Genomic DNA, 21154 nt, shown 5'->3' on the forward strand with positions numbered 1-21154 from the left:
TAGCTCCCTCTGAAGGGACCACTGTTTTATAATTTAAATAATTCAGTCTGAAAGCTCAATGTAGCCTATGAAGGAGTAAGAAAGATTCATAGCCACCATAGCCTAAACTTTATGGAGATTGTGCTAGATTGCATGTTTGCAGAGGAAGTGCAGAGCGGCCCGTAGCAGGCCCATTACTTTGTTGGCTCTAAGCATTACAGTTTATAACAGCCCTAAATTAGGGAGTAGCGAACTAAATTCTACTCCAAAACCACTCTGGTAAACCTCTACGAGGCAGGCAACTCAAATTGAACTAAATCACGTGTCTGGAAAAAATGTAAGCCTCTAAAGCAGTAAACGGGTGGGAGAAGCTAAAGAAGCAAGTGAAGACAGATGCCCCAACTTGCTTGTAGAGGGACAGTGAGGATTTCTACTCCTTTTTTTCCTGAACTCTTGTCCTTAACCTAGTTGTGGCAACCAGAAAGAACATTGAAACTATGCCTGAAAGATAGCAATAAGACCTAGAAGCAGATGTCTTTGGTAGATCCAACAAATAAATGGCATGGTTGAGGACCTTATTTAATTGAGATGTAAAGAGCTAAAACAAATCAGGGAAAATAATTTCATACAGCTAAACGTATGTAGAACCTCTGATCTACCATAGAACTGATACAGAGATGCATTTAATCAGGCTTGTCACTCCATTTTGTCTAAGCAATTACCACATTCCAGCATGGACGAGGAGAGGCTTTAAAATCAATCTTGAAGAACACCATATCATATTTTTATTATGACTACACCACCTCTCAATGCATTGTATCCATGACAGACCCAGGCAATGTGTCCTCAGATGCTTTCTCAACTAAGTGAGCTAACATTGGGTCTACTTTGACGCTCTAGTGAAACAAATGCTGACCCCACCAACCGTTATAGTTTATTCATAGAGCAATGGAAGTCTCCTTTTTTTCTATGTTCCTCCACTCATGTAATTACATGCTTCACCTAATGATAAACAGGGAGCTTACAATTGAAGTTCTTTAAAACTGACAGCACAGGGATAATGCAGGTGTAATGCAGGGTCATATTTGAATGGAGATATTTCTCTTCTGCTTGGACAGTGAAATCCCACCTTCACCTTTTGAGGGAAAGTGGAGTGTGAATTCACCATGGACATTATATTCTGGAGAAGGCTAGAAGAGGAAAGTGGTCCAACATGAGACACTTGAAGAGAAATTTCAAGGCCCCTATTTCAGTTAACTGTTTGTGTCTTAGAAAATATGCCAGGGTAGTGTACCAGAGTCTCGTGAGTTGGCCATCTGACATAAGAGGGAGAGGTTGCATTCCACTAAAAGTGCCATCTGCATGATTCATTCTGCTTTTATCTCGATGCAACTGAAATGAAAGAGGAGTATGGGCACTCTATTTGTCAACATCAGAAGCAATTGAGATACTTGACCTGGATTTAGGTACTCGTGTCCATTTCACTACGGTAACTGCAATTCCTAAAATGATATCCCAGTCTCTGCCACTATCTGATTGAAGCTACCATTTAAATATTCAAAACAAGCCAGCTTGAGTCCGGCATTAGGTACACTACGCATAAGCACAACTCAAGGATGTACTCTTCCAGTAAAATATGTACCTACACATTTACAATCTAACATGGCTGCCGAAAACGGAATGACTTATAGATTACTTAACCAACTTCAGGGACGTGTGTTCGTTACTCCTCTATTCAGCATGCCTGCCTGTATTGTGCAGTGAGTAGTAAATATGAAAAAGTCTTACCTTCCGCAACAATAGTGTTCCACTCAATAATAGTTTTAAAGAAAGGACTAGTCTCAATTCTCACAAGGTAGATAATTCACTGGCTTATAGGCACCCTTGTGCTGAAGGAGTCATTTGAGAGCCAGTCATCTCCTAAAACATTTAGACCTGGCTTAGGACAAGTCTATAAACCTTACCTCAATGAGACAGAAAAAAAATAGAGGACCACTCGAAAAGCAGTATATTTTTAGCCTCATATTATTCATGAGGTATAGGCTGCAGAAGTTCCTTTTTTGATAAGTTTTGATATACTCCACATCATAATTCTAAGGAGATCAGGCACCAATATAAAATATCTTATTGGCAGGAATTGGCACTTTTTAGTATGGTCAGCAATGGTGTTGGAATTCTAAGTAAAAGATTGTCAACGCACCCTAGTATAACCTACAATTAAAAAAAAGAAATAATAAAATCAATAAAGGAAGACCATCAAAATCACTGCAATTGTATTTTATGAAAACAGACCTACATTCCTAATCAAAATAAGGAATTCAATATTTTGCCTAAAAAATGTAAATGCAAAATCTATATTTTAGAACAGAAAATCATAATTTGGCCTTTATCTCCACATCCCCCAAAAAAACCTGAAAATCGCATATATCTACTTTTAATTAACTCTCAAAATACCTGAGGAAGTAACACCCATCTGAGGAATTAGATGCTCATCTCTGCAGTTTTCACGGCCTGGAACCAATCTCTGGTACCTTGTTGGGTGTGGATTGCCATCGACATCAACCAAGAATGGAGGTGGCATGAGATGTGGTGCTTGTTGTGTCTGTTCATCCAAGACAAAGTTATTAGCATCACGGATCAGGGGGCGATAATCACTGTGAAAGAACATCTGATCTGCTATCTGAAATTAAGAAAACATTAAGAATTATCAATTCGGCACCAACCAAAGACCAAATACAGCAATAATATGCAGGTTCATACAATTGTCTATCCAGTGCATACTCTACAACTTGTTTAATACTACAATTCAGATACAATGTTTCTGGCAAAGGTTACAATACACTAACTCATTTCACTGAAGACTATAAACAGTGTCTATGACTTTAAAACTTAACACCCTAAAAGTAATCAATTCAAAAAACTTTATTTCGACAATTAAGTCATAAAAGTATCATACATCAGCCATTTACATCACATATATTAAAACAAAACAAAGTATAGTTGCCAACATGGCTAGTTTGCTTAAACACCATAAGTAGCACTAATTTTCATTTATAATGAACAGTAACACTATCTGTACACGCAAGTGATTAAAAACATTTCATATATAAACAACAAGGTTTAGTCCTCCTCAGCACTGGTTACCAAGGCTACAAAATATCCTAGGCTGGTGATAAATGAATAAGAAAATAGTTAAGTACATAGCTACATTTAGGTGCCTACTCATTGAGTACATTCATAACGGACTGCCTGGACCGTATTATCCAGGCCCACTTAATATATTTAGCCATTGCAATAGCAATCGTCGGGCTCGAATCAGTGCACAGGATTCTTAGTGCCACCTCGTGCTTTCTGGTACCTATAAGCCGACAGACAGGTAATACCCATTTTTTACGTGGGAGCACATAAAGGGGACAGAAGAACACGAAATGGCTCAAGGACTCAGTTGTGTCCCTACAATTCGGACATTTGTCCGCAGGCCCTTTGGCCCATTTAGAAGTAAACGTACAGATAGGGAGGGTACCTATCCTAAACTGAAAATAGAGTTTGCGATCAGTTGGTGTTTCGATCAGACTCCAAAACAATTCATACCTGGGATAGGCCTTTATTTCTAGAAATCTGGCTGTTAATTGGGATGAGCTCCCCTTGGAGGCTGCTTCCCTGGCGATCAATTCCCAGTATTTAGCTTTCACAATTTCTTTTGAAGGGAATGTCGCATTTTGGGGGTCATCCCATAAGTTGCACCACCCTAGTCTATAAAGTAATGATTTAATAGACCCCAGCCAATCCATTTTACGGGAGGTGTCTTTCTCCATTATTTCTTTCAGGCCAAAGCATAGTGTTTAAGCTCCTCGGTAGACCAAACCCTACGCCAATACAGCAATGGCCGCAAATTAGCAGTGTCTAGTAGGGTTTTCAAGCCAAGGTCCCAGTAAAGAGGTAACAGAGGGGTACTCTGAGGCACACCAACAATTTTCCTTATGAACTCACTATCCATAGTGTTTAAACGTTTTGGATTATTACCGTACCCCCATAACTCTGATCCATACAAAGATGAACTACGGATCTTCATTGAGTAAATTTCGAGGAGTGGGCCTATTGGTTGTATCTGCGATGTTTTAAATCTTTTTAAAAGGGCACCTGTCTGTTGTTGAAACTTCAAAGTAGACACGTCTAACTGGCTTTTCCAATGCAAGTTCTTCTGCAGCGTGACTCCTAAATAAGTGAATGCATCGACCTGCTCCAAGGGCGATCCATTCATTGTAATTACACCATTAAAAGGTTTATAAGATCTGCAGGGATTAGAGCCATTAAGAACCATAAACTTGGTCTTAGAGACGTTTATTTCCAAACCACGCAGCAAGCAGAACTCTTCGAAGCGACGGAGGGTGAGCTGCAGGCCACTCGGAGTCTTGGAGATCAACAGCGTGTCGTCCGCGAACATGAGAACTGGGATACGAGTGCCGGCCATAGCCGGGGCATCCGAGGGGGCCCGGGGGAGGAACTCGGCCACCCGGTTCACGAAGAGTGAGAACAGGGTCGGTGCCAAGACACAACCCTGCCGAACTCCCCGCTCTACAGGGAAGCACTCCGTTACCTCTCCCTGCCGACCCCACCGGACCCGGGCAAAGTTGTCCTCATGCAAGCGGACGACCAGCGTCAACAACTCCGGCGCCATCCCCAATCCCTCCAAGACTTGCCAGAGCTTGCTGCGTGGGACCAGATCAAATGCTGCCCGCAGATCAACGAACACAGCATACAGAACCCCCTTTTCTAGGACCACCGTCCTCCAATAGAGGACAATGAACCTGAAGACCTGATCTATTGTGCTGGTTTTTGGGCGAAACCCCGCCTGTAGGGGACTTAAGATGTTTCTAGCCTCTATCCATGTCTGAATCTTGCCCAAAACCAGCCGGCCCAGGATTTTTTGCATTGCATCGATCAAGCTAATAGGCCTGTAATTACTGGCCAGTGACTTGTCCCCTTTTTTATAGATTGGGACGATTTCAGCACCTTTCCAAGAATGGGAGATTACCATTCCCTGTGCTATGGCATTTGCTAGATGGGTAATATAAAGACGCCATCTTTGCCTATCATGCAGGAATACATCGGCCGGGATGCTATCCATACCCGGTGCGCGTCCCTGAGTAACCGTATCAAGCGCGCTGTCAACCTCCTCGACACTAAACACAGGGCTATTGTAATACATCCTCTCCTGATGGTGAGTGCTGACATCCTCGGCACCTTTTGAATATTGTGGTTTAAAAAAATCGACCCAGGCACTCTGAGGAACATGATTATGTGGACTATCTGTAATTTCACCCTTCTTCCACTTAAAAATATTCCAGAACTTTTTCTGATTTTTGTCTGTGCATGCTGCTTTTAGGTCCTGCCACTCGCACTCATCCCATTCCTTTTTTGCTTTCCATTGGGCCTTTCTATATATATTGCGAGCTATTTTTATCTTGCTTGAGTCTTTTAGTTTGAGTGCAAGTTCCAATGCTCTACGAGCTTGCTTACAGGAGGCGTTATACAAATCCTTCTGCTTGCTTCTAGGGGCTTGTTTTGCTGAAAAAGGCCTACTAAAACAGGATTTGAGTTTAGCAAATAGATTTCCATGTATTTCCTCACATTCAATTAGAGGTTGGCGTTTAGTGCCAGCTGCCAGTATTAAAATCAACGCCTCTTCGATGTAGGTCTCGATGCTATGTATAAGATCAGGGTGTTCTACTACTTTATGCCACTTAAGGTGGCGTTCGTCATTTGTTAGAGCGACAGCTGGGCCTACCAATTCAGAGGCTCGGTTCCCACTGTCGCCCGTCCCCCAATTAAAAATAGCCACTAAAGGGTTGTGGTCGCTTTCAACCCGTTTCTTCACCTCCATATCCACAAGGGTATGCCACATCCTCAAGTGGACCAGGAGGTAGTCTATATTACTTGCCCTGATACCATTATCAAACGTTTTGTTACATGTCCTATCTGAAATGGTTCTGCCGTTGGCCGCCCTCAATTGGTTGCCCAGGCAGAACCCTTTTAGGTACAGGGCCGCCTCAGTTCACTTACTAATTGTCTTTATCTCGAGCTGTGGGACACCCCATCTTAGGTCCTCTTCCTCTGTTACAAACAAGTCTTGAGGCCCTAGTGGCTCAAAAGTCGTATTAAAGTCTCCAGCAATCAATGGAAGCACATCGTCAGGGCTGGACTCGACCAAGGTATTTAGTGCTGATACCACCTCAGATTTTTTTCCACCTGGTACGCCCCTAGCGTATACATTATATATGTTGGTTTTAAAGTTTGGGGAGCAAGTCAGCCTAATTCCCAAAATATCGTTACTCTTGATCGGGATGGGCTTGATATTACACTCCAAACTCTGTTTGATCCAAATGACCAAACCTCCAACTGACCGACCCTTAGGCCTTTTTTCCGCTGGAACAAAAAAATTCAAATAACCCAACATAAATACAGGCTCAGGTGACCATGTCTCCTGAAAAAGACAGATGTCATACTTGCTAATGAAGTCTGCCCAAGCGGGTAAAAATAGTTTAGATCCTATGCCCGCCACATTCCATGATAAGAACGACACATGTCCTGAAAGGGTAGTTTCCCCTACAGTTCTCCCAAAATTGGGTAAGATAGAAAGAGCTACGTCCGGTGAATGACATAGGGAGCCCTCAGTGTTTAAAGTTTCATTCTGATACACAGCTTGTTGGTCTTGGTCCCTGGCCCCTATGATGTTTGTTTGGAGAAGAGGTATATTAACGTCTCTTTCATCATTTGCGCTAAGCTGTCCTCCTTGCCTTGTGCCCTCGTCTATCACTAAGGCTGCATAAGACTTTTCATGGTTATCCACTACATCTGGGGCTACATATGGCATATCATGATTGGGATATCCTCTGCCATCAATCAGTCAGTCACAATCCGCTAACCCAGACAGCACATCAAATCTATTAATTGATCTGATGTCCTCAGAAATACTGTCATTTCTCAAGAGACCTCCATGTGTGATCCCACCTAAGGGCAAAAATACAGGTGCATAGAAGTAGGTCAGTGGCATTGTGCTTATTTGGGATGAAGGATCATTCTGGGGCCAAGAACAGATATATTCTACACATCGCCTGTCTCTGAAATTAATTACAACACAATCTCCCTTTAGCGTTTTAGGCCTCCTGCGCACCCAGTTTACTCTTCTGGCATACAAGATTTCAGCAGACATGTGGGCCGGGAGTGGTCGCTTAACATTTAGCCAATGTGTGCATTTGTTCTTTAGGTCCCAATAAGATTCCCTTGCACCATTCGCTAGAGACGGAACCCCTGTTAAAATCACCACATAAGGGGCTGCTTCAGGGGGTAGATGTAGATCAATTAATCCTGGTGGAACCTGAGCTAAGGGTTGGACAGGTGGGCGCTGCTTATCAGTTCTAGCCCTGTCTGACCCAAGACCGTTTATTCCTGCACACGGGGGAAGATCTTCAGCTCTTACCCTATTATTATCAGCTGGGATGGATTGGGGTGCCTGGGGAATGGGGAAATTATCTTCTTTCGCCGCACCAGTTGTTAAGTTATTAGTAGTTGAGTTGGTCTTAGTACAGTGACCTAGTACATTAGGACGTTCTTTTTGCGGACCCAGTCCCTGTCTACCCCCCCGAGATTGGCCCGAGGCAAGTGATAATTCCATACATACAAGCCTACTTTCAATAGAGCCCAACCTTTCATAAATCGGGTCACATACATTTTTTACAATACTTTCCAGTTTACTCCAGAATGATGGTATATCGGAGTCTTCTGTAAGTATTGGCCCTAAAGATGGTGTTTGATTTGTCCCTGTTTCATTAATTGTGGCGTTTGGGCATTGGGCTATGTTCTTCCTTGACGCAGGGGTAGGAGCAGGGCCAGACTTAGCATTAGTAGCGGCAATCTTTTGATTTCCCCTGCGAGTTTTTTTCAAAGTAGGGGCTGGTTGTTGATGGACAGAAGCCGCTTTAACATTACTGGCTGAACGAGTCTTAATATTTGACAGAGACTTAGTCGTTAAGGCCACATTATCAATGCCCGTAATATTGACAATTTCATCCGGTGATCCAGTCAAAAGTGGGGAACATGTCATTGAAACACCAAGTTGCTCCTCTACCAAAGAAGGTATGATGCCCAGAGAATCCGACTTATCAGGCTGGCGACACGGTGGTGATCTTATATTGGCCATATTTCCCAGAGAGGACCTCTTGTCACATAGGATATCTAAAGATAGTCTCTTTTCAGTTAGTTCAATATCTTTAGCAAGCGCTGACTGTACTCGCACCAAAAAGTTATCTAAGGTACCCATTAGAGCACCCCCAGTTGATTGTGTAATGGGTCCATCCCTTTTGGCCATATTATCCTTGGTTTAGTGCACACTAGCGGCCTCTACCGATATGTAACACACCAAATTACAGTCTAACGACTAGTAGCTATTGCTTACCCTCAACGACCAACAGACAATCTTGATCGGTGTAAGTTAGTGGAGGGTCCCGTTCCGTTCTCGGGCGATCTCGGACGGGCTCAGACGGGCCCGCCCTTGGCCTGGGCTTCGCCCCGGACTACGTCCCGCTAGCGCGTACGCTGGTATCAATTATATAGCGGTGAGAGGTGTGGCCGGGAAGAGGATCAGGTGCGTTAGATGATTGAGTAACAGGGCACCCTGGGCCTCGCAGTCCCAGCACCACAGCAACCTCCCGAGGCGTCCACGCTGTTCAAAGTTCCCCCACAGTACCAGGGTAGCTCCTGAGGGTTGTTGGCAGGTAAAATGATTTTTAAAAATAAAGTCCGCGCCTACGAGCGGCACCCGCGTAGCGGGGGCCGCGAGGCGTTTTATAACAAGGCAGTGGGAGGTGTGGCCGGGAAGAGGATCAGGTGCGTTAGATGATTGAGTAACAGGGCACCCTGGGCCTCGCAGTCCCAGCACTACAGCAACTTCCGAGGCGTCCACGCTGTTCAAAGTTCCCCCACAGTACCAGGGCAGCTCCTGAGGGTTGTTGGCAGGTAAAATGATTTTTAAAAATAAAATCCGCGCCTATTTTGACTTGCACTTGTGACGGACATCCATTCCATAACTTTGTGAGTCAGATGTGTCAGTAAAATTAACTTCTGCATGGATTTTTAGTCACTTCAGAAATAGTTTCCTTTCCGTTCAACCTAGCTAGCCTCCCTCCAGACCAACTCTAGAAAATTCCCCTAAACTCACTGGATTTTTAGGCTCTCTGAGAAGCCGCACCTGCGTCGCCATGCAAAATGAATGACACACATGAGCATTTGTCAGGTAATAAAAAAATACTTTTTCTAACAATATTTCTGCTGGATATTTGATTTTCCCATTAATTTGTCCCCAATGGATAGCCTCCACACACCATACTGAATCTGGAAAACTTTACAAGCAATATCCCTCCAATTGGTGCAATGCAGCTTCATCCACCCAGATGTAATGACTTCATAGTATATATGGTTTCAGACAGAGCTAGCATGAGTACAAGCAATTTTTAAACACCAGATCGATGCAGGCTGAGAGTAAGCAAAAAAGAGATTACTGAGAATGACAACAGCAGCATACGATACATTGGTATTCCTTGGGAATTATTTTACTCACTGCACCAATTTACCAGAGAGTGAAGGCGAGTGGTGAGGAATCGGTGGAAAGATATAATATCAATCAGACAAATTGTTACTGAAGGAAAGTATCTTTTTCATCTGATGGATACTCCTGCACTATAGAGTTCTCACATTATGAATGACTCTCAAAACAATACCCTCAGCAAAGTGGGATTCAGTAATGACAAGTAACCATGGAAGTCACATCACAAAGCCCTGGCAATGAATTCTTCACTGCATTCTGGAGTTTGTGGATAACATTTGCCAAAAGTAATGAAGAATGACCACATGACGGCGCAGCAAGTATCAGTCACTGGAAGGCCCCTAGTGTGAGCAGCATAAGACCTTAAAACCAGGGCAGAGATAGCACAAATGGCCGTCAGACTGTTTTCATGCCAAAGGCATAACACATTTTTTCCCAGCATGAGATTACACACTTGGCTACCACTTTGCAATTCTTGGCTCCAGAAAAGCACACTTATAGCTAAACATCTACTCTATTTCGTTATGTCGAGGTGATACAAGATACTACTTGCTTGGGGTACAGTCTAGGCATTGCATGACCCTTTTTTGCTCCCTTCTTGCTCGTCCATCCAGAACACACTTGAGCAGTCAAGGTTAAACGACAATGCTCTTTTTGGGTCCAAAGGATGGAGTCATTCCCTCTTCTGTAGAGGGATGCAGCGGAGCATCAACAGTAGGTAGGGTGAAACTCTGGCCAACCTGAAAAGGAATAACCACTTTCGGCAGAAAGGAAGCCTTAGTGCGAAGAACCAGCTTGGCTGGGTAGATGGTTAGGTATGGCGATCTGGATGACAAAGCCTGAAGCTCACTGACCTTCCGGGCAGATGTTATTGCCACTTAGACTAGGAAGGTACTCTTGATTGTAAGGATCCCTGAAAGCACAGCTGTGCAAGGGCTCAAAACGGGCGCACATGAAGAACATCAAGTCTAAATTAAGGTCCCACTGCGGCATGATGAAGGGGGAAAAAAGGAAACCTGTTGCAAACATTTCAAGAACCTATGTACAATAGTGGATTGGAACAGGGATGGCTGGTCAGGCAACCGCAGAAAAGCTGAGATAACAGAAAGATATCCCTTTAAGTTGCCCAGTGCAAAGCCCTGCTGGGTGAGGGAAAGGATAAAATGAAGGGACTGAGAGAGGGGTACAGAAAGAGGGTAAACCTGTTTCTCTGCACACCATGCCACAAGCTTGTCCCAATGGCAGGTGTATACAGTTTTGGTGGAGGAACGCCTGGCTGCCAAGCTAACAATGCAGACTTCAGGCGGAAGGTCAAAAGCTGTCAACTGTTGCTTCTCAATCGTCACACAAAAAGGCAGAGTGTTGACAGGTTCAGGTGGGGGAACACTTCCCTGATGGTGCAACAGAAGATCCTCCCAAAGGGGCAGCCTGATCAGAGGACATATGTCCATGTTCAACAGTTCAGTATACCAAACTCTACAAGCCCAGTCCGGAGCCACAAGGATGACTTTGGCACAATAGTTCCTGATCTTCTTGACGGGAAGGCGTGATATGGGCAGAAAGCATACAGGAGGCCTGAGCTCCACTTGAGATGAAAAGGGTCTCCAACAGAAAGCTGCCTTTGAAGCTCCAGCGCACAGAACTGCTGAAATTGTGCTTTCTTGGCAGTGGCAAACAGATCTAACCAAGGCAGTACCCACTACAGAAAGAGATCTTTGCCCCACCTTCGGAAGGAGGCGCCATTCGTGATCCACTAGGCATCTTTGGCGGAGATCTTCTACCCTGGCATTCAGAGAGCCCGTCTGTTAACACCTGCACTAGTCTTCCCTTAATGGAGGGTAGAAAGGCTTTTAATGCTAGCTTGATCTCCCGGAACTCCAGACAGTTGATGTGGAGTCCGGATTCTTCTGGAGACCAGAGTCCTCTGATAGTGGACCCCAGTGAATGCAAGTGGTCCGCCATAGTCTGGAAGTGGCAGGCAACAGCCTGGAGCGAGCCCGTCTTCAACAGCAGTCATCAAGATCGGGGAAGACTGCACTCCTGATCTCTGCAGATGAGCAGCAACTACTGCCATCAACTTGGTGAACACCCAAGTGGCGCTAGACATCTGAGTATGTAAGATACTGAATGGCACAGTACCGTCAGTTCCTTTAAGTTTTTCAGGGCCACACGAAAGCATGCGTAGAGGATTCGAGATAGCAGCAACACAGCAAATCAAAAGTTTGCATACTTTAGGAACTTAATAACATCACTAAATCTAAAGGGAGAAGGAAAGGTGGTGAGGTACCTGACAGTAGTCATGCTGTCCACCAGAAATATGGTTACTAAAGGTAAGTAAGATTCGTCTGATGGCTTCTTCTCGCAGATGCCTCACCTTATGGACAAGTCTCAAAGCAATACCTCTCTGGCAGGTTAGATGGAGTAATGGCATGCACCTGGTGCAGTGAGAAAGAAAGTCAGATGGAGGTTCTTCTTGGTTAAGGCATAGAACAAAATAATACAAAGGATGACCCTGTGTTAAATGGTGCGCTTGGTCATGGCTTTGCTCTACAAAGACCAAAGAAGATGGCATTTCCAGTAATTTGAAGTTGATGTAGTAGCTGGGGTCCAGTCTACACAGTCACTTCTTCTACTTGGTTGGACGAGGAGGGAGGGATTATAGTAGAATGGTGGACTAGCTCATGAGAAAGGCAATAAACACTATTGTAAAGAATGAAGGGTATGCACAAAGAACCAGTTTATCAGGGTAGTAAACTGTATACAGTGGTCGCACCAAATGGGCAAGAAGTTTACTGACACTCTGCCCTGAAGTCATCGGCACCAATAAAGTCCTTAAAGTCAGAAATCGAACAGAACAACTGTGCATTGGTTCAAATATGGACACCAAAATTCCATAACAATTAAAGGAGACAAAGAAAACAGAAGGCAAAACCTTCCTGAAAGTGTGCCACTAATGGGGACTTCAACACAGAAGGCTTGTCAAGGAGTCACAAAACTGCAGTTAGAGCAGCGAGATTTCTTTTAACAGTAGAAACCGCAAGGTCCTGCTGGGCAAGACACTGTGCAAAGTGCAGAACAAAAGACTAAAATGATTCAGCGATTTCGATTCAGACAGTTAACAAATGTTTTGAAGTAGCCCACATAAACAGACCCTGTGGCCGGTTTCCAAGCAGTCAAGATAAACAATTTGAAGAACCTTTATCTGGCACTGCTAACCCCATATGTGCAGTAGCAGGTTTGGGGGCTTAGGATGACAGCCTTGGTCATTCTGCTGGGAGAGCACCATTGCTGTGTGTGGAAGAAGGGTCCCAAGCATTCAGTTTTATCAGTTCTAACAGATCAGAGTAACACACCCTCACTGCCCAGTCTGAGGTGATAAAGGTCAGTTGTGCTCAATCCTCCAACATCTTCAGAAGGATTTCCAACACAACAGGGATTGACAGTCCACATGACCAGTAGATCTTGAACCCCCAGGAAACAATTCCCAAGGGAGCATACAGCACAAAACAGAGGACACTTCCTGTTCTGGGCGTTCAATAAAATAAAATCTGAGCCAGAACATCCCGATCTTGAAAAATAGCTTCAGTCATTTTGGGGTGGAGTTCACATTTGTGGTCCACTAAGGAGCGGTGACTAAGAATCCACTCACACATTGAGAGGCCCAAAAGGGCCACCCAGGAAAATGCCCTGTTGGGCCAACTGCCAAAGTCGAAAAGCCTTGCAATACAGTGTTCATGAACTCACACTACCTTGACTGTGAATGTAATGGACAAATGTGATGTTTCTCAATGGCATGGAAGGGAGAAAAGCTTTCATGGCAAGACAGACTACTCATATGTGTATCTGCGAAGGCACTACTCTAACACTAACCAAAGGCCCCAGCATTGTGGCATTGTTTAGATAAGTGCTGTAGCTGAAAAGGAGGCGTTCCTAACTACGCTAGCCTGCATCTATTGAGGGCTGAATGGATAACCTAGCCCCTTGTGTGCCACCATAGCTGTAAAATCTTGACAGATAGATCGATTCAGTGATACAGACACCTAAATGAAAAGGTACTCTTGTATATCTGTTTTTAACCAAAGTAAAACCTCACCTATCTTTATTTAGGGTAAAGCACTGAGTGCTGCATATTGTGTCATTAAATTGAAGAAAAAAGTTAATTACCTTTGGTAATGCTCTTTCTGGTGGATACTCTATTCGCCTGCAGATCACTCAGCTCCGGTGCCAGGCAGTATCCAGAAACTCCTAAAGGAATAGATCACTAAGGACACCAGATGGATCTCTGATGCACATAAAGCTTGCAAACCTGACATCACGGTATCATACTACCTTGCATGCTAACATCATTTCCTTTCTATCAATTGTAATCAAAAGTATTCAAACAAAACAAACACATTTAAACACCAATTAATCTTAATAATAACAGATCCACTCCTCATAAAGGAAAGGAGGTTGGCATTGAGGTATCTGTTGGACGATGGAGTATTCACTAAAACTAGTGAAAATAACTTATTCTTCCACTGTATATTTCTACCTGAAAATCTTCCCTTTTTAAAAGTGTACCAATGCCATACAAATCAGGAGGTGAGCCTGAGGTTCAAAACCTCAAACCATAACGTCACAACACAGTGACCTCACAAAATATGCATCACTTTTGCATTCAGGCAGTGCTGCTTGGTAAAGTGTGCAATAGAAGATTATACACCACTCAACAAGTGCAGCCTCTGAAATCTTCTGCGAGAGATGTAAAAGCAGACTTGGCCATGGTTGAATGTACCCAGATACCTTCTTTAAAGTACATAAACTGTCACTGCAGAAAACAACCCACAGCTCCAGGGAACACTTGGTGTAACCCTGAACCTTCTTCTGTTACTTGCATTTGATGAACATCTGATCATCTACTTTAAAGTCCTTTGTTTTGTTTGGCAAGAAGAGGAGTCTTAAGTTGAAATCGGAGAAAATATTTGGTAGAAACGACTGAGAACTAGAGTGGTTTATCATCCCGCTGAATTAGTATATCAAACCCGGCCAGACACTCAAGGATAGAAGCTCAGAATACCTAGTATTCTCACACGATCCAAAGTGACAAGCCTAAATTGGGCTCAGCCGGTCTTAACCTTTTGAACCACCTTCAAGATAAGAAAGACTCTTAGACATTCTACAGTGCACTATGTGAAGCTGGGACATTACCGAAGACGGGGCAGCATCCTAGCAAGAAAACTCATGCCTTGATAGGCTGATACGGCAAAAGCCTTCCTAAATCTACCTACAAAAAATGCAATTTTCACAATAAAATGGTTTCAAGCTCCAGGTCACAAAAGTTTCATTTTTCTATTTCAGAAAATACTTTGCTGTTAAGTTCTTTTATAAAGTGAGCAATTACAGCTCCTTTAATGGGAGAAACAACAGTAATAATGGCTCTCCAGCCGTGTAAACCCCATATCTTTTGCGACTAGAACATGCTTATTTAAATGCCCAACAGTGTCCATCTCTGAGCAATCCTCAGCACAAATCCTGAAGGCAATTGTAGGCTCAAGTGTAGCAATGGAAAATAAAAATGAAGGCACTCTCACTGGAGTTTAACATGCTTCAGGCAAGCTTGAGATAAGGGTCAGATCAGATTAAAAAAACATAAAAAGCAGTAGGTCACTTTAAAACAGAGGTGCAGGTACGGCAAATGAAGATGAGCACACCATAAGCTCATCCTTAGCTGGAGAGCATGGTAGAAGATGCAGAAGGGAGAAGGAGGATGAAAAAAAAACATCCTCATATTTTTGGGATTCCCAGAAAGTAGAGTGCCCCAGGTTGATCACAGGTATGGGCAGAGATCATGCAGCAAGTAGGTTAGAAGCAGCCTTACACGGTGCCTGACGCGTTTCGCTGATTAGCTTTTTCAAAGGCTTTTGGCGGAAGGTAAGCGTTCTACAGTGTGCCTATCCCCACATATATTAACCAACAATGACACGCCCCTATATATATATATATATATATATATATATATATATATATATATATATATATATATTACCTACTGGCAGTCGCCAGTAGGTAGTTATAGTTAGGACCTATTTTCCATAGGAAATCCGCAACATTCTATTTGAAATAACGTTGGCGCCGATTGAAGAATCTTCGCGAAATTTTCCAAACTTTTGGCCAGCTCCGGTCCGCTCCTATCCTGAAAAGAAAAGGGGGGTCCCAAAACGCGTTTTCGCCATGCATTTCCCCATAGGACCTGTTGACGCAGCTACAGCCCGAACTGCTGAACGGAATTACACCAAAGTTGCCAAAGAGGTAGTCCTCAGTTCAGACTCGTGCCTTTTGCTTAAATGGTGCAAATCCGTTCAGTAGTTCCTGAGAAAATCAAAATCACATATATATCTGGGCGGAGCCTAACCTCACATCTCATTGTGAGATCTGTTTGGCTGTCAGCACTTCATCTAAGAAGTGTTGGCAGCCATCTTGGGACCATTATACATGATAGCACCTCATTAAAAAGCATTGCAGTTAATAGAAGGTTTTAAGACTTTAGTTACATTATAAATCATTTGTTGATGGTACCATACTCATTTTAGGAATTGTGGTGTGTTCTAAGGTGATTTTACCATGTGAAAAAGCCTTTCTGCGATATCATGAATCATGTTTGAGAGAAAACCATTTTCTCATGCTTTTCCCACAGAGGTTTGGAAAGTGATCTACAAGCTAAACAGAGCATATTTTCTGTAAATTCACATTATCTTTCTCAGTCATGTGAGAATGAAGTCTGACATTCTCAGTAAAACATGTACATCCAACAAGGGCAGAGACTGTCAGTTGATTCCTTTGTGTTCTACTGCAGCTTCCCAGAGTGTTCTAAAGAACAACTAGAGTGCTAACAGTCCTACTTATGACAAACGTATTGCACACCTGAAGCCATCTTGAATGGAATAAAGTGGTAACTCTTAAAATATTTAATTTAAAAAGGAAAACAATGTGGGGGTTCATTTTGCCATAGAAAGTATGATTAGTGCTGCAGAAAGAAAAATTAGGACACATTTTGAGTGACTTCTCAGATCCTCTTCTATTTCATTAACAAATTCTGACATGCAGACTGAAACATGCACTTTCAATACCAGCAGCAGACTTCCCTGGTGAGCAGTAGCTTTACTACAGTGATCTAATAAGCAACTAGAGTGCTAACATTCTGAATTTATGGCAAATGTGTGGCATATCTGAATGCCTTCTTGATGGAATCAAAGTAAAAAACTGAAAGTATTTCCTACTGAGGAGCAGTGTTGCCAGATTTTTAGACCCGTCCCAAGCCCAAAGCCGCTCAAATATAAGCCCAAAATAAGCCCAATCAGACTAGTTTCAGCCCAAAAACCAGCCCAAATTAGCAAGTCTCCAATTATGCACAAATTGTCATCAGAAACAATTTTAACGACAAATATACATTCTATTCAATATACAGATGGTGGGAGGGTGTTAACTGGGCACCTTCCTTAATGCTATTAATTTTTAAGCCCAATTCTCACTGCGACTTCTAAGAGCCCCTGAAGCTCCACTCTGCCTATTTCTAAAAGATTCAGCCACCCCTCCCCCGAAATCAGCTCCAGTTCGAGCGGCAAACAGTGTGCGTCAGTGCGCGCCTTGGCATCAGCACCGTTGTGAAGCACGGAGTGTCAGATCCATGCAAGGACAGTGGTAAACAGACGCACGTGGTGCTGCCAGCAGGTGCGTGCGAGGTTGGGTGGCCCCTGCACGACCGTTTTCGAAGCTGGGCTGGCCTACGAACAACCGATGTGGTCAGTTTTGGTTTGGGTGTTAAAACACTCTTTACCTACGTCAACTTCCTGGCATCTATCAATATTCATCACTTCCTACAAGTAGGGTGACCAACTGGCATGGGTGCAAATTCAGGACGGTGAGTGTAAAAATTCAGGACACAGGGTCAAAATTCAGGTCAAAATTTCAGGACCGGAGGTCAAAATTCAGGACAAAACTTCGGGACAAAAGGTACGTTTTACAGACACATCAAAGGAGGTTGCGTAATAGTGTATAAGTAATTCAATCTATATCCAAACATTCATCCATTTGAAAACGTACGCATCTTTCCATCCATCATTTCACTCATCCATCCCTCAATCCACACTTTCACTCATCCATTCATCCACCCTTTCACCCTATCCATCCCTACACTCATCCATCCACTCTTCCACCCAACCATCTACTCATCCATCCAGCTATTTATCCACTCACCCACCCAGCCATCCTTTCAATTACTCATCCATCCACCCAGTTACTCATCCTACCACCCAGTCCCCTTTTCAGTCATCCATTCATCCTCCCTTTCTCTCTTCATTGACCCTTTCACTTAGCCATCCTTCCTTTCTTCGATCCACCCATACTTCAACTCATCCACTCATGAATCCATCCATTGACCCTATCACTCATTCCTCCACTCATCCATCCACCCATTCACTCACCGATCAGCCACCCTTTCACTCATCCATCCATCCGCTCATTATCCATCTATTCACCCTTCCATTCATCCATTCACCCTTTCACTAAACCATCCAGCAATCCACCCATCCCTTCACCTACTCACTCGCCCACCTTTTCCTCTTAATTATGAGCGGAGCCTTAGTCTGCAGAGCTGCAGACAGAAGAGGCCCATCAAGAATTTCGCCCTTGCTGTCTTCCTAAAGCAAGGGGTGGGGTGGGGGAGGGTTCACTATGCACCTGCACATATAAATCTGAAAAAGTGGAAGTCATGAGTCATGCATGATGCACAGTGCCAGGCCATGAGGCGATTGTGACATGGTGTTTCCAGGGCTTTAAGCGGGATGAAAAAACTGGGGGTCTCTCCAAGGGGCGTGTCTGATGTAATTAATGGTGTTGCTAAAACAACTAAGCTAAAAATCTGTGCTTAGCATTGTGTATCGCCGGACTGGTATTTTGCCTCTTCTGTCATTGCATCCAGATATATATCACAACAACTAACGTTACACCTACAACAAGCCAGAACCATTTGCTTTGTTAATGGTTGTTAGTTTCATAAAATAAAAATGCAGCAACAATGGCTTAATTGAATATAATATTGAAACTGCACTTTTCTAAAATGATGAGACGGAAAGAATTCCCTGCCCCAATCTCCACTCCGTCTATTGCTTAAAGACTCAGCAACCCCCCTCGAAATTTTTTTACACACCCCCCCCTCTGAAATTTGGCTCTAGTTGCGCCTCTGACTCACTCACCTGAGGTCGGGGCGGGCGTCGAAGTCCGGACTCAGCAACTGCGGGCGCCGCTGGGCGGCCTGCTGCTGTGCTGTGCTGCGTGACTCCAGGCTGTGCTGTCGACTGGTGGTGGGCTCACTGGGCTGGCTAGCCTGCGCTGCGCAGAGAACGCTGCCTGCGAGCACCACCCGCCGCCGCCTGTGGCCTGGGTGACCACCAGTGGACCACAGTGGGCGGCAGCAGCAGGGACACCACGTGCGTCCGACTCCAGTCCGACTCCTCATGAATCCATGATGATGATGATGCGTCCTGGCATCCACCGTTGAGCCGAGCAGAAAGTAAGAGCTCCGTCAGGTCACGCACCGTGACGCACGCAGTCCCAGCATTATAGAGAACCGCAGGGGCTGGCCAAAAAATGGTACCCAGGGCTGTCATTGGTAGCGTTTTCGCGTGCTACTGGATTGACGGCCCTGAGGGACCCCCGCATTGGCCCGCACATGCATGGGCAAAATAAGAGTGAGTGCACTGAAAGTGACGGACTCCTCGTGGTCGGCGCCCGCCCAGGCCACAAAATTGCGCACAACCTTTTAAATCTAGCCAAAAAAGTAGCCCCCCCGCCAGGCATGGTTTTTTTCCGCACAGCTGGGAAAAAAGTCACCCAATTGTGCGGGAAATAGCCCAATCTGGCAACATTGCTGAGGAGACTGTAGTAAACGAGGAAATTAGGAAACTTCATAACAAATACGTATCCCAAAATGGCCACCAGAGACAAAAGAGCCCAAATTTAGCCCAAATATCACCCAGATGTAGCCCAAGTATAGCCCAATGACAGAATGTCCCAGAGTGTTCTAACGAACAACTAGAGCGCTAACAGTCTTACTTATGACAAAAGTATGACACATCTGAAGCCATCTTGATTGGAATAAAGTGGTAACACTTAAAACATTTAATTTACAAAGGAACAAAATGAGGGGGTTCATTTGGTCATAGAAATTATGATTAGTGCTGCAGAAAGAAAAATTAGGCCGCATTTTGACTTCTCAAATCCTGTTCCATTTCATAAAAAAAATCTGACATGCAGACTGAAACATGCACTTTGAATACCAGCAGCAGACTTCCCTGGTGAGCAGTAGCTTTACTACAGTGATCTAATGAGCAACTAGAGTGCTAACATTTAGAATTTATGGCAAATGTGTGACACATCTGAATACCTTCTTGATGGAATCAAAGTAAAAAACTGAAAGCATTTCCCACTGAGGAGACTGCAGTAAATGAGGAAATTAGGAAACTTCATAACAAATAAATCTCCCAAGATGGCCACCAGAGACAAAAGAGCCCAAATGCAGCACAAATATCACCCAGATGTAGGCCACATGTAGCCCAATGACAGAAGTGTGCAAAACACTTATTTTTTGTGTATTTGCAGTTTTATATAGTGCAGATTTGTCAGGTATTGGAGTGCTTTACACGAGCATTGGTTACATCACACAAGATCAAATTCATTATGGTTGTAGACATGGGGAGATTAAGTGATTTGACCAGAATCACAGAATGTTGAGCTGAAGCAGAAACTCCAACCTGGTTCCCCAGTTGCAAAGTCTGCAGCTCTGGAAGTAACCCCACATCCTCTCCCCTAGGTGCAACATTTAATCAAGTGGTCAACAGGATAAAAAAACAAAGATTACAAATAATTTAAAAGTTCTTTGTCGCTATTTGAAAGCTCAGAAAATATGTCCTCATTTTAGTTTTTTTAGAGCACTAACCATAATTTTGATGCAAATAAGACCCTCTCATATATGTAATTTCTAAAGGAAATGCTTTAGGTATTACAGTTTTGATTACATCAAGATGACGTCAGGCGTTCCAACATAGAATGTTAGCAATCTAGTTGTTCATTGGGAAACTGTTGAGAGGCAGAGGCCAGGGGCACGGACTCTGAAAATTGAAGGCAGGTAGGAGAGTACAGAGGCAACAATTTGACCACACTGGGCAGGCAGGAAGGGCAGTGGCAGCACAACAGACAATGGAGGGCAGTGGAAAGGGGGGCAGGGGCAACAAACCAACAATACAGGACTGGCAAGAGAGGCTGTGGCAATATAATAGACCATTGTGGGCAGAAGGAAGAGGCAGTGGTAGTACAACCATACATGCCAACAGACCCGTTGCAGCCAGGAAACGTCCAATGTTTTTAAGCTCAAATGGGCTTTACTTGATCTGTCTCCGGTCTACAATCTCCTCTTTTTCAATGTAACTCAAAGGGGAAAATCAATACCCCAGTTTTTTTTCAAAATCTCCCTCTTACCAAGTTCAAAATGTTCGCAAGTATGGTACATTGGATCATGGTAGGCAGGAGGAATTGGGG

The 21154-nt window shown here is 43.8% G+C and overlaps 1 protein-coding gene across 4 annotated transcripts in view; it reads right to left on the reverse strand.

The window, feature by feature from the left end:
• Positions 1-21154, reverse strand: part of PHIP (PHIP subunit of CUL4-Ring ligase complex) — a 1862070-nt gene that overhangs the window by 1330195 nt on the left and 510721 nt on the right. For all 4 annotated transcript variants that reach the window (XM_085610989.1, XM_085610988.1, XM_085610991.1 and 1 more), the window contains exon 17: positions 2434-2659. In XM_085610989.1, coding sequence (XP_085467115.1) covers positions 2434-2659 — 226 coding nt within the window. The remainder of the gene's footprint in view (positions 1-2433; positions 2660-21154) is intronic.

The sequence above is a fragment of the Triturus cristatus genome, chromosome 6, assembly GCF_964204655.1.
Source record: "Triturus cristatus chromosome 6, aTriCri1.1, whole genome shotgun sequence".
In the NCBI taxonomy this organism is placed as follows: Eukaryota; Metazoa; Chordata; class Amphibia; order Caudata; family Salamandridae; genus Triturus; species Triturus cristatus.